At 34.6% G+C, this 12899-nt stretch overlaps 3 protein-coding genes and 1 long non-coding RNA gene across 4 annotated transcripts; 3 read left to right on the top strand and 1 right to left on the bottom strand.

The window, feature by feature from the left end:
- The first annotated feature begins 3003 nt into the window (after positions 1 to 3003).
- LOC135143011 (beta-1,3-glucan-binding protein-like) lies at positions 3004 to 4520 on the top strand. Its single transcript, XM_064074836.1, has 4 exons — positions 3004 to 3264; positions 3328 to 3482; positions 3531 to 3694; positions 3744 to 4520. The coding sequence occupies exons 1-4, from the start codon at positions 3058 to 3060 to the stop codon at positions 4352 to 4354; spliced, it is 1137 nt and encodes a 378-aa protein (XP_063930906.1). The 5' UTR covers positions 3004 to 3057; the 3' UTR covers positions 4355 to 4520.
- A 3174-nt stretch (positions 4521 to 7694) lies between these two features.
- On the top strand, positions 7695 to 10418 carry LOC135143001 (rho GTPase-activating protein 1-like). Its single transcript, XM_064074824.1, has 8 exons — positions 7695 to 7969; positions 8024 to 8146; positions 8194 to 8482; positions 8533 to 8850; positions 8903 to 9072; positions 9128 to 9325; positions 9373 to 9479; positions 9527 to 10418. Exons 1-8 carry the CDS (start codon positions 7930 to 7932, stop codon positions 9695 to 9697), a joined length of 1416 nt encoding a protein of 471 aa, XP_063930894.1. The 5' UTR covers positions 7695 to 7929; the 3' UTR covers positions 9698 to 10418.
- LOC135143002 (adenosine 5'-monophosphoramidase HINT3-like) lies at positions 10335 to 11067 on the bottom strand. Its single transcript, XM_064074825.1, has 4 exons — positions 10976 to 11067; positions 10750 to 10930; positions 10504 to 10697; positions 10335 to 10453 (listed from the first exon to the last, which is right to left on the bottom strand). The coding sequence occupies exons 2-4, from the start codon at positions 10928 to 10930 to the stop codon at positions 10409 to 10411; spliced, it is 420 nt and encodes a 139-aa protein (XP_063930895.1). The 5' UTR covers positions 10976 to 11067; the 3' UTR covers positions 10335 to 10408.
- Positions 11068 to 11591: 524 nt separating this feature from the next.
- On the top strand, positions 11592 to 12162 carry LOC135143003 (uncharacterized). Its single transcript, XR_010282660.1, has 3 exons — positions 11592 to 11785; positions 11848 to 11926; positions 11979 to 12162. It is a non-coding gene; the product is annotated as an uncharacterized LOC135143003 (long non-coding RNA).
- The last annotated feature ends 737 nt before the right edge of the window (positions 12163 to 12899 follow it).

Raw genomic sequence — 12899 nt, 5'->3', positions numbered from 1 at the left:
CACCCCTTCTCTTTAGATGACTCTAATGAATGAGAATCTTAGAATGATCCTCGTAATATCTGCTTTCTAATAGGAGGTTGTGTTTCAAAGGGGTGGGAGCTCTGATCTTATCCTTGCGGGTGGAGGGGCTAGGCAGGTATGCCGCCATTAGCATTCAACAGATCTTTTTATACCTCTAGAAGTTAAAATAAAAATGTGTGTTTTATTTAAATTACAGGTAAAAAATGTGGTGGGTGTTTTAGGCACGGTGGTAAATGAGATAGGTTGGTACACTACCGACTTGGGATGGTGACGCTTGTAATGATGTAGGAATAAGCTTATAGTCGGTCGCTATATTGTTGGAATGGACTCTTACATTTAGCACATCTACATACTGTGCCTCTATCGTGTACCTACTGTGAAAACTATTCTTGTTAATTTAGGGATATTCGTTTAAAAGTGCCACCTTGTTGCCCTGTAAATGATAATTAACGATAAACATAATTTTAAAGAAATATATAAAGGGAGTGCACCCAGCAATGTGAACTTTTGGAATCAATGCAAGTACCGTTTATTGTCCTTTTTATGACCACCTTAACAATTTCACAAAACCAGTAGAGATCACTGTCTACCATTCGACACAGAAATCACCCATTCTCCGCACCTGTAACACTAGGTATACGCATCGGTTCCCTATGGTCACTGGTGTGTAATAGCCGAAGTTATCTCAGGGAATTTAAACAGGTACTTACTTTCGCTTTTCCCCAACAAAGCAGGAATCGCAAAATATGGAAATGTAAATAATACATTCGTTATATAGAACATTTCCTTTAATAATGAATGATAATAATACAGAAAACCACCACAATAGCAAAAAACACTACAACCAGTCCGCAAAAGCTATAGTGAACCAAGAGCTATAAGGTTATATGGCCATCATAAAATCATCCTATTGTGTTGAAGTTAAGTTGTTAACAATAGAAAAGGTTTTAGGGTTGTAAATAACGTGTCCACTGCAGCTCGACCGGCTTTTGTGGTTTCGTTCAGTGGCGGCTTTCACTAAATATGAAAATCCACCACTCCACTATTTCTTTACTACCTGCAGCCGCTGAGGGTTCCGAAATAACCACTCGCTTTGAAAGCCGGCCCTGTTAAATATGAGCAAGAAATGTTTAGAAGATGATTTATTGCCAACCGGTAAGCTTAGTGCGAACCACACAAAGGGGGTATTTATTTGCGGTCAACTACTTTTATGATGGCCATATAACCTTATAGCTCTTGGTTCACTATACAAGAATTACTATAGTCAAAACAGACTAAAGATATTATGTTGGTAGATTATAGTCACGTGACAATCTTGCAAACGACATGGATACTCTAACATCTTTCTGATTGGTTCCCTTTTCATCCCACTCTGCTTACAGTTCTACCAATCAACTTTCTACGTTATGCGTATAGAGCCTCTATTATAATATTTATAAACAGAGGGGCTATGCTATACTTATACGTTAATAAATATTAGGGACATCTAATGAACGGGAGCCAACAATAATTTAGTTACGAAATCGTTCAAAGGTCGCCCATTTGCGTTACGGATCTTAATATAGGTGGTTAGTGGTTATAGTTTACCATTTTTCGATCTTAACTTGAAACTTGTTAGTATGCACGTTTTGTTTTGGATTTATGTTAAGTGTTCATTCTAAAATGGTTAGTGTAATAACTAGTCAATAATTGTATAAAATTACAAGTGCTTCCAGGTTCCAGGCCAACGATAACTTCTAAAGAAAAAATAACGTTTCGTGTAGGTATGTGGTATTTTGTTATTTAAAATCTGTTTAAAATATATTCTTAATGAATATTAACAGGTTTTTAGATGTCCCCAGAAACGTGAATTAAAGAAACTGTGGACAAACATTCTTTAATAACTGTATTGACGAGGCTTTTACTTGTTTATACTCGATCTTTACTAAATTAAGAAAAATAAACACTTTGCGAGTTTAAAATAATACTTTTAAATAATAATAGTCACTGTTCTGCCTGAAGACGGCACTGTATACCTAAATACGTAGGTATAGCAGTATAATATATTAAACTCGCAAAATGTTTCCTTTTTTCAATTTAGTGAGATATTATTTATCTTCACCTGGGAAACTCTGTGTCCGTCAATACTTTTTCTTTTTTATTTTGAACCTACACACTTTGTTAGAGTATCGTGTCAAATAAATAGAATTTTAATATATACTTTTAACAAGAACACATAGCAATTTGGCTATATTGTAATACTAATAACATTTCGAGAAAATGAGGTAGGTATAAGCCACTTTTAATAACTTGCTTTATTCGATTTTCTTTAATGGCCTAAGCAATAATTAAAAAAAAAATATTAATGCATTCATCATGTCCATATCTTGTACACTTTATATTGAATTTACCAAGTAAAATTTTGAGGTGACCTTATCAAGTGTTAGAGGGGATAATTGTTGGGAACGGGCAATCGAGTCCAGTCAGTGAGAGAATTAGAGTCTAGTCAAATCCAATCTAGTCCAGTCGGAATTATTCTGTACATATTAGTTGTACAGTTATTAGTCGTGTAAATTAGGATTATTGAGAAATAAATTGTTGAGTTTTACCAACGCCGATCAACATACAGTCCTTTTCCAAAATAAAACAACGCCAAAAGCTAACATCTTCAAGTGGACTATTAAAAAAATCTCTATAAACATCTGTAGATTTATAACTTTATTTATACAAATAACAAATAAATATATAATAAAAATCTTGTTCTTGTTAGTGAAGTAGATTAACGCCCAAACTTTACAGTAAATAGGATGACAAATTTATAACCCGGAAAGTTTACTCGCATTTAATTAATTTTACGACGATGAACCAAAATATACATTAACATATCTACTCGGGTAAGTATACGTTTTACGCAATTCAAAATAAAAAACCTCTTAAAACAAACACACTTCACTGCTCCACTCGACCTAAGTGCGATGAAGATACTGTTAATACTTTTGTGATAAACCTACGAATATAAAAGGACCATCACACAGTAATTCCGGACAAATAATCAAAATGTTCAAGTTGCTTCTACTCAGTTGCCTACTGTTGGGGTTCTTCCACTCCTCCAAATCTCAGTGTGCTACCCCTAGTCCTACAACGGCTAGCGGGACACACGCACCAACCAGCGAAATATGCTCTGGCGATCTCATCTTCGAAGACAATTTCGACGATTTTAATTTGCAAAAATGGAACCACGAAATTACAGTCGGCGGAGGTGGCGTAAGTACCACAGTATCGCATCGCGCCTTTGCACTAACAGTAGGTACCTACTTTAATAAATAGAACTGGGAATTCGAATGGTACACAAACAGCAGATACAACAGCTACGTTGATGGAGGATATCTGTTCCTGAAGCCAACTCTCGTAGCCGACGAAAACGGCGAAGATTTCTTGTGGTCTGGTCACTTGGACATCAACGGAGGTTCCCCAGCTGACGAGTAAGTTGCAGTAATTGTCAGGATGCAACAATTAAATCTGGTTCACAGGTGTACGAATCCCCAATGGTACGGTTGTATCAGAGATGGTAGCGAAGCCAGTTATTTGAACCCAATCAAAAGCGCTCGCATTCGCACAGTTTACTCCTTTAACTTCAAGTATGGTAAAGTCGAAGTCAGGGCTAAATTGCCCGGCGGTGATTGGTTGTGGCCTGGTAAATTTTTTAACACACACGAAGCTAAGCCTAACCAAAAAATTTGCAGCTATTTGGATGTTGCCAAGGTGGAACCAATACTCCACATGGCCGGTTTCTGGAGAAATCGACATTATGGAAAGCCGTGGCAACCGCGAGCTCGTCAACGCCTCTGGCGTCAATATTGGTACCCAGTTGGTGGGCTCCACCCTCCACTGGGGTCCAGCATGGAATATCAACATGTATCAGTTGACACACGTCGAAAAACAAAATCCCGCTGGTTTTGACACGGATTGGCATAACTATCAGTTGCTCTGGGACGAGAGCAGTCTTCAGTTCTCCATAGATGATGAGGTCTTGGCCCGATATGAACCACCAGCGGGTGGGTTCTGGGAATGGGGTAATCTTGATTCTTCCGGTTTTGATAATCCATGGAAGAGGAGCAATTCGAAACTGGCGCCTTTCGACCAGGAGTATTATATTCTTCTGAATTTGGCTGTCGGTGGCATAGCTTATTTCCCTGACGATGGCACTAATCCTGGTGGCAAACCGTGGTTGAACACTTCTCCTACTGCTTCAACAGATTTCTGGAAGGGTAAAGACCAGTGGCTGCCCACTTGGCAACTGGAAACTGATAATGCTGCCTTCCAAGTTGACTATGTGAGAGTGTGGGCTTTGTAATCGTTTCATACTATGTAAAATAGTAGCAAAATACATAGCGTTTAGTATATAAAAAAAAATGTTGTTTACTGTTTTAGTATTTTAGGAATAAAATAAAACAATCCAGATTGAAAAATGTAACGATTCAAATAAGTAATACTCACCTCTTAACGTTACTATATAATAAAACTAGTAGCAATTTTAATAAAAATACGTTTACCTAATAATAAAAAAAAAAAATTTAAACGCTGCGTCTTCTCACTTATACCTCTTTACGTGTTAGAAGAAAACGTTTTCCCATTAGGAAAATAAAAAAAATGAAGAAATTTATAAACATATAATTATGTGTTATACAAAATTATACAAATAAATGAATAATAAAAATCTTGTTAGTGAAGTAGATTAGCGCCCAAACTTTCCAATAAATAGCATGACAAATCTATAACCTGAAAAGTTTAGTTGAATTCAATTAATTTTACGATGGATGTAAACATACTTCATTATTGCGACAATGATCAATAATTGTAAGTTTTCTACTCGTCATGATGTGATAAGATTATCTGTTGTAATCATGCATTATTATGTATAAAAATACACCATATAACTATTTTTAACAAAGTGTAATTAATTTTAAATACCTAACAAAATACACTGATTTTTTCACCAATTTAATATTACTTCTTAAGGAAGTTCAATCAATATTTGTCGCAAATTTACAGACGCAAACTTAAGCCGGAATTCCACTGAGGAAACATGTAGCATGCGGCATTGACGCATGCTATACACAGTCTTTCCATTGAAGGAACACACAGCGACATTAATTGAAATTTTGTGCCACATTGTCGCACGCCTACAACAGGCAACACTAGGTAACAAGTATCAAGCAACATGTCGTTCAGTGTTGCCTCAGTGGAATTCCGGCTTTACAGACGTTACCAAGTTGTACATCACACACTGTGATCACACTTTAATACCGGCGTTTCCAAAAAAAATTCGGGCTGATGACATTGACATGAAAGTCATATTCTCATTATTGCTTTTTATTTTATTGATCTATGAGAACCTGATTTGCTCAATTTTTTGCAAACGACTGTACTGACACAGTATAGATAACAATCAGTAGAGACAGCTCGTGTCGGCGCCTTTGTTCTTTCTGACCCGAATTTTAAGCCGTCATGGGTGGTCGTTGCCTAAACTATTCCTAGATGTCGCCACCCAATTTAAAAAGTATCACTTCATTTACAATTTCAAAAATTGATTCGTGTACGCAATTTATTGTAAACTGTGTAGTTTGCTCAAATCGTATAATCGTGAATCGCAATAAGAAAAAAGAAAAGTCGATATTTAATTTATAAACACGATGATTTGTTAAAGTTTTTATTTTATTACTTATACAATTTGACAATTCGCACATTCTTTCCCCGAATACTTGAGGTTTAATTATCTATGTAAAAATAATGTAATAAATACATCTAAAAAGAAAGAGGTTTATTTAAGAAAAAATAAATAAAATAAAAATTAAATTACAAAAAGGAAAAAAGTTAATGCTGCCAAATTATTTTCTTTCTATTAATTTTTTCACCTTTGGCATTTGTAAATTTAAAGCTAGCATTTACAAATTTTGGTGCATAAAATAATCTCATCCTAGCATACAAAGCAAGCAAATAATCGTATGGAAAGTTTTGGCATGGATGAACAAATGTAGCTAAATTTAATAATTTCAACAAAGTAGTTGTTTGTAAAATTATATTTTCAAAATTTTCACTAAAAATTTGCTCTAATTCACAAATGTAAAAAAATTATTTCATAACCACCGTTGTTGTTCGTTTGCGACGACTTTTTAAACAAAAAGTGTGTTATTATGTTTACTATCTTTTCCAAGAATTCCAAACACGAGGGAGAGAATAAGCACGAATAAGGCGCACAACAGGGATCCTGTATGAAAATTCATCGGACAAAGATTTTACCTTTTATTGTGAAAATTACATTTTTATACTATTTGTACAATTCTACCGGAAAAGCAGTCTTAAACAAGCAAAACTGGCAAAAATATTGTAACAAAACTGCCAAATTTCAAATATTTTAGACGTCAGTTGGGCGCCCTCATTCGGTCATAATGCGAACGACCACCCACGAAAACGGGTCACGAAAAACGGCGAGCCGTCTCTACTGATTGATATCTATGCTGTGGTACTGATGTATTTTAAAATAAACAAAACATATGTAACCAACAATACTTTCACAAAATTGAAAGCATATACGTACCGCATGATTTTTTAAATTAGAGTAAGGGGAGGCTTTGGAAACAGCAGATGTAAAAGACGTAGCGCGTAATTAAGGCGTAGTCTAATTAGTTTAACCTCATTTTGTGGCAGTAACATTTATATGTATAAACAATTAGTGTCAATGGCAGTGACATATAAACAATAATTAAACTACGCCCTAAGTCTTTCACATATTTTGTTTCCAGAGTCTCGCCGTATGTCTAATCTTAAAAAATCATACGGTACAATCTACACTATGCATATACTTTGAAAGCAGTTGAACACTTCAGAGTTAAGAGTTGCAATTACTTAAATATATTTTATTTTAATTTAATTACAAATTCCAACTCGTATTTTTTTGGCTATGAACAAAAAATAAATAAAATGCTAACTGAAATTCTATAAACGCCATTACTTTTAGCTTGAAGGGAGAAGCTAATTTGGTTCAATGTAAATACATATGACGCATCCACGGCGTCGCGAAGAAAGCTTATAATTTTTTAGTTGCAACGAATATATGTATTTTTTTAAAGGATTCTGGTAGATCGTTAAACTGCGTTTACAGTGATATGCAACTTTAGATATTTTTTTCACTAGAAACCATAAAACAATAAATTGAAAAAATAAACGTTCAATTTTTTGACGCAACATGAATTTGTTTTAATTTCTAATCAAACTTGATCTACTTAAATCTTCAACACAAAGAAAACCGTTTACACTTGTCGCTGAATTAATCATTTTATCTTCTACCGTCTAGCAACTACCACGCGTATACTCAAGTAATGTTAGTAGCATACATTTATTCATTTTTTAAGAAATAATCACATCAAGTATTGCGTACATAACCTCAATCTTCTTTTTGAACCCGTGGTCACAAAAGTTGAATTTGCTACCTCTAAATGAGTCGACATTTGCATGCTTGATGGCTGCTAGTGAAAAAAACATTTTTTGTATCTTGAGACCCTCAGACGAAATTTTTGCAAAATAAGAAAAAGTAGAAAACAGCAACAATTTCAAAGATTTCAAATAAGGAGTAACTTGCAGTTTGCAGTTTTTTTTCTTGGGTTGGTAATTACACTGCAGACGTCATTGAACGTCATTCGTGTGTCATTTTTGTTGATTGTCAAAAAACGTCAAAACTAATAAATCGTGAAAAAGGTTTTTGGTGTTAACATACATGTTAACAAATTCTTATTTTGCCTCACAAAATATAAGTCACATAAGCTCGCCTGTTAATAATTTGTGCAACTCAATCACTCGTCATAAGCAAAGTGGGTGTGCTTAATTACAATAAAATTCTTTTGCTTTTGAAATGACTAATTTGCATTTAAAATGAACTCGAATAAGTTGAGCCCTACAAGAAACTTTTCAGGTGTGTATACAAACAACTTATCTAATCTCTGTTCATGAAAACAACACCTTGTAGGCAATTTTGTTGATAACAACGATGAGCCATACCCAAGTTTATCAGATTACCACGACTATGAACCTAATCTGGAGTTCGACGACAGCGAACTTCACCAAAGCCCGGACGCCGTGGCCCAAACCGGTAAGCTAGCGTCATGTCATAAATTCAGATAAAACAATCCTCAATAGCTGAATTAATCCAAATGGAGTCGAATGGAATAAATTCGCCAATCGCGGACTTCACCGACGACAACTTCGAGGAGGAACTAGCCGACCCCAGCGAAGAAAATCTAGATGGCTTGATGTATTCACCTTCCTATCCAGTGGTTGATGATTCCCCAACAAGTAAGTTCGCCAACATTGACAATTACAAGATAGTTGACGTGAAGGGAGATGATTCGCTCGGACGAAAAATCATCGTTGTGTACGCCCATCGACTGCCTCCCAGCGCCGAGATCAATCACGTATTATTTTTGAAGTAATTGCAATACGCCCACGTGATTGTGTACTTAAAATTTACCATTTCAGTTATTTAACCCACACTTTAGACCAGTATGTAGAGCAGGATTATAGTTTAGTGTACTTTCATTATGGCCTCTCGAGCAAGAATAAGCCGTCGCTGCGGTGGCTTGTTCAGGCTTACAAAGCGTTTGATAGGAAATATAAGAAAAACTTAAAAGCTTTGTTCTTAGTCCATCCTACTAGTTTTCTGAAAATTGTGTCACAGATTTTCAGACCTTTGATTAGTGCTAAATTTGGGAAGAAATTGAACTACATTCATACTTTGAAGGAGTTGAATGAGCACATATCTTTGGAGAAACTCGACATCCCAAATGACGTGATTGAGTAATGCTTTTATTTTTTTGTCTTTGTACTTCATTCTAGTGGATTATTTTAGACATGACAAGAAGCTTGGGGGCACTGTAACTCCTACTTCAGATACCACTTTCCAGCCTAGTTCTCCTTTACAACAATTCGGCGTTCCTCTTCAGTTTATAAAAGACAATTATAATGGTCCAATACCTCCAGTGGTTAAACAGTGTGTTGAATATTTAGATCAACCTGACGGTAATTTGTTACTAATTAATTTACTTTTACTTATATATATATATATATATAATAGCTTTAGAGACTGAAGGTATATTTAGAAGATCGGCCAACACACTAAAAATTAAACAGTTGAAAGAGGTAGCGAATCAAGGCGAACTTTTAACTTTCGCTAGTGCGCACGAAGCCGCAGTTTTACTTAAAACTTTTCTTCGGGAGTTGAAGGAGCCCCTCTTGACGCACGAGCTCTATGACGAAATTATGCAGTTTCATAGTAAGTATCTAATCTTGAAAAATTAACGCTGAATTCGTTTTTTTCAGCGTGGGATAAAGACCAACGGTTAAGACAAGTTTCGATATTGGTTATGGAGAAGCTTCCAGTGGACAACTATCAGATACTAAAGTACATTATAAGCTTTCTGTCAAGGGTAAGGGTGTGTTTTTTTTTTTATTTTGTTTAAATTGGTGTTCCTAGGTGATGGAAAGGGCCGACCTGAATAAGATGAACGCACAAAACTTAGCTGTGGTTTTTGGCCCTAATCTGGTGTGGTCTGAAAATGAAACGATGTCTCTTGTTTCTATAGGACCTATAAACATGTTTACCAAGTTTCTCTTGGAACATTATAATGAGATATTCATGATTTAAAATGCTTTAAGATATCGATTCTGTGATTGTTAATGCATTTTTTTATTTTGAGTACAAAAGTACCTTAATTTATGATTCTACATTTGGTAATCGACCACTTAACACAATAACAGGGTTTTGTATTTAGTATTCAACCATAAAATGTAGAATTTTGGTTATTTTACAATTAAACTTGTTGTCATATAAATAATGATGTTAAAAAAATAGTTTGCCTGGATATATCATGTTAGAAAAAAATGTGAGATTTTAAAGTATCGATTTGTGTTGCTTACATTGACATATGTCAGAACATAAGACTTATAGAAATGTAGTTATGTAACTATAAGAAAAGCAGTAACAAATGTAGTAATTTTGTAAATTATATTATCGGTACACAACCTTTACTGAAAAAGAGTCAAATATTTTATACAAATGTACTTGTTAAATCTTATTCTCTAAAGATGGTGTACCAAGTTTTATATATTGAGGAAGAAAATAGTCAAAATGCCAAAGAGTTATCTTAAACCCGTGGTTTCTAAATTTAGTCTACATTTGTTAACATATTCCGTATGCCAACTTCACAACTTACAAAATTATTTCGAGTCCAGATAGTACTTCTAAATCTACCTCCGGTATTATTTCATTACTAACCATTCCATTAAAGTGTATTAATTTTATTTTTTTAATGTAACATGTCTTATAATCTCACCAATAAAATATAATACAAAACTGTTACAGCCTACTTGTATTCTGAATTTTTTTTATGATTTGATCCACCTGCAAATACGGTCTTAACAAAAAAAATCTTAATGATCACATACACTTACTGAAGAAAACCACCACGAATTAGGCCTAAAAATTAACCGCCCTATTAATGATATCTCTGACGCTGGCGATAGCACATGCAAGTGTAAATGTGACACAGAGTTAAATGGTGGTAAGTGGAATCCCAGGCGCACATCATTCACATCACCTCCTTTTTCGATCAAAACCTCTTTACCTTTCACTATTAAATGTTCAACTAAAAATTTACCACTTTATTTGCACAAAGTTGTGGCCTCGTGCCTACTTACTTAATTGTATATGATCAAAGGTCAGACTATTTACATTAATAATGTGCTCCTTCGGAATAGCTAAAAAGTGGTATTTGGCCGCTGGTTTAATATCCTTGAACACAACAACTTTATCATCCTGATAAAAAATTTCACCTGGGGCATTTCCAGAGATGATTTTGCAAAAAACGCAGTTTGACATCTAAAAAGAGCATATGTTATGATTGTCATAATGACACTTTCTTACCTGTCCGGAAATTTTGTTGGAGGCAGTGAAATAGAGTTGATTTGTGTTTTTACAGGTACTTTGTTAAATACGATTGTTGTGACGGCTGTCATTTGTACATACGTCATGATGACACGTGCGATTGACACTTGGATACAGTGGCGTAACAACAATAGAGATCCTAAGGTTATCATCAATAATTAATTTCAGATTACAATAATCTGGATTTAAAAGTTACTTCAAATCCATACTCCTATTTGGGTCATCAGATTTTGGGTTTAATCATTCAGGTTTCAAATATTGACTAGAAATGTCAAATGTGATATTTTTTACTATCTGCATCCAGCACCACTAATAAATGGATCAATTTGTGCATTTATTCCATTTAATTTGTCCTACAATAATCATCACACTGGATGAAATAAGTCAATTTGAGTTGTGCCGTGATTTCTGTGTAAGAATTGAAGAATTTTAAATTCAGTTTGACAATTCGATTTTCCATGGCTAAACCCATATATCTAATAGTATACTATTTCCAGCGATAGATTGGAAAATTTTGAATTCACAATCGCCAACCGGAGAATCCAAAACATACTAACATTATACGCTTAAAGCAGTTAAAGACTTGTGTTTAAGTTGGCAACCAACGTTCCTTTTCCCGCGCAACGAATTTCCTACGCCTCTATGCCTGCGCCAGTCGGCCGGTTTCGTTTAACCTGTGTTTTGGTCGATCAACTGATTGACGTTAATTTAAAATTTTGGTTCAAAAAGTTAAAGAGGGTGTTTTTTGCGTTTAGTGTTTGTGTTTTTTTACTTGTTTTGATTTGTTAGGTATGATATTATAGACCTTTGTGCTGTTTTTTTGTATAGTGGCTGAAGTTTGGACATTTTAGGTTAAGTTGTTTGTGTCAAAAAACGTTTCATATGGACCCCACGGAAGACATTACGAATAAAATTCATAATTACGCAAGAGTTAGTTGTTGCTTTATTCTGTGCAATCATTATATATCATTATATTTTGTAGACCTCTTCAACCCTGTGCAATATGACTGTTGTTGACGACATCGTGTCACAGAAAATGATTGCCAATGCGTATTCATTTTTCAAGAAGGAAAAGTTTAATTTAAGATGCCCTACAGATGTTGTTACTTCAATATAAAGTACGCAATGTTATTCGAAGTGTATGTTCCAGTATAGATAATATTGTCTGTTGGAAATAAATTATGTTAATATTAAAAGTAATTTTACGTAGTTCAACATTATTTTCAAATCTCCTTATATTTCAAATAAAGCGCCTTTGGCACTACTTTTTATAGCGGTCTATTTAGTGACTTTTCTGTCAGCTAATCTATCGGAAACCAGGCTAAACCTTAGATCATATAATAAATTAAAAATTAATTATATGATCTAAGGGCTAAACCAAAGATGCGATCATCGAACTGGGACGGAACGTTTCGTGACAAATCGGGCCAAGCGCTAATTTCAAAACATGATTTTTTTAAAGCCGTTTTACAGTGAATAGGGGCGATGCAACGATTTGAAAAAAATACTGGCCGTAGCCTTCATTTACCTTTACAAATGCATCACTCATTAATAGCTTTAAAATGATTTCGGGAGATATTATAAAATAAAAACCATATATCTAATAGATATATGATAAAAACCAATTCCCCATGTTAATTCCCTATGTCCAGACTTGGATGCGGCATGCAGAAATGACAACGACATTATTATAGGAATGCGCCACCCATAGAAAAGAAAAGCCACCTAAGTTAATGTGCAAAGTTCCTGTAATGAATAGTCATTTTCTCACTAAAAGAATTTTCTTCGAATTTAAGTTCAATAAGTGGCTTTAATAAAAGAATAATCAAAAATAAACGATATAACCACATATAACGAAACAAAAAATGTGACCCCATGCAAAAAATCCCCACGTAGCACTTCA

The sequence above is a fragment of the Zophobas morio genome, unplaced genomic scaffold (genome assembly GCF_036711695.1).
Source record: "Zophobas morio isolate AGI-343-1 ecotype UQ-CSIRO unplaced genomic scaffold, CSIRO_AGI_Zmor_V1 ptg000057l, whole genome shotgun sequence".
In the NCBI taxonomy this organism is placed as follows: Eukaryota; Metazoa; Arthropoda; class Insecta; order Coleoptera; family Tenebrionidae; genus Zophobas; species Zophobas morio.
Note: the sequence above shows the minus strand (reverse complement) of the source record. Positions and strands in the feature narration are given on the sequence as shown.

What these genes read in the sequence shown, in the direction of transcription:
- LOC135143011 (XM_064074836.1), top strand. Translation starts at nt 3,058, where the DNA reads ATGTTCAAGTTGCTTCTACTCAGTTGCCTACTGTTGGGGTTCTTCCAC. An exon ending in TTACAGTCGGCGGAGGTGGC is followed by an intron (nt 3,265 to 3,327) that starts GTAAGTACCACA and finishes TTTAATAAATAG; the next exon opens with AACTGGGAATTCGAATGGTA. An exon ending in GGAGGTTCCCCAGCTGACGA is followed by an intron (nt 3,483 to 3,530) that starts GTAAGTTGCAGT and finishes TCTGGTTCACAG; the next exon opens with GTGTACGAATCCCCAATGGT.
- LOC135143001 (XM_064074824.1), top strand. Translation starts at nt 7,930, where the DNA reads ATGAACTCGAATAAGTTGAGCCCTACAAGAAACTTTTCAG. An exon ending in GGACGCCGTGGCCCAAACCG is followed by an intron (nt 8,147 to 8,193) that starts GTAAGCTAGCGT and finishes AATCCTCAATAG; the next exon opens with CTGAATTAATCCAAATGGAG. An exon ending in TTATAAGCTTTCTGTCAAGG is followed by an intron (nt 9,480 to 9,526) that starts GTAAGGGTGTGT and finishes TGGTGTTCCTAG; the next exon opens with GTGATGGAAAGGGCCGACCT.
- LOC135143002 (XM_064074825.1), bottom strand. Translation starts at nt 10,930, where the DNA reads ATGTCAAACTGCGTTTTTTGCAAAATCATCTCTGGAAATGCCCCAGGT. An exon ending in CTTTGATCATATACAATTAA is followed by an intron (nt 10,698 to 10,749) that starts GTAAGTAGGCAC and finishes GTAAATTTTTAG; the next exon opens with TTGAACATTTAATAGTGAAA. An exon ending in ATTCGTGGTGGTTTTCTTCA is followed by an intron (nt 10,454 to 10,503) that starts GTAAGTGTATGT and finishes CCGTATTTGCAG; the next exon opens with GTGGATCAAATCATAAAAAA.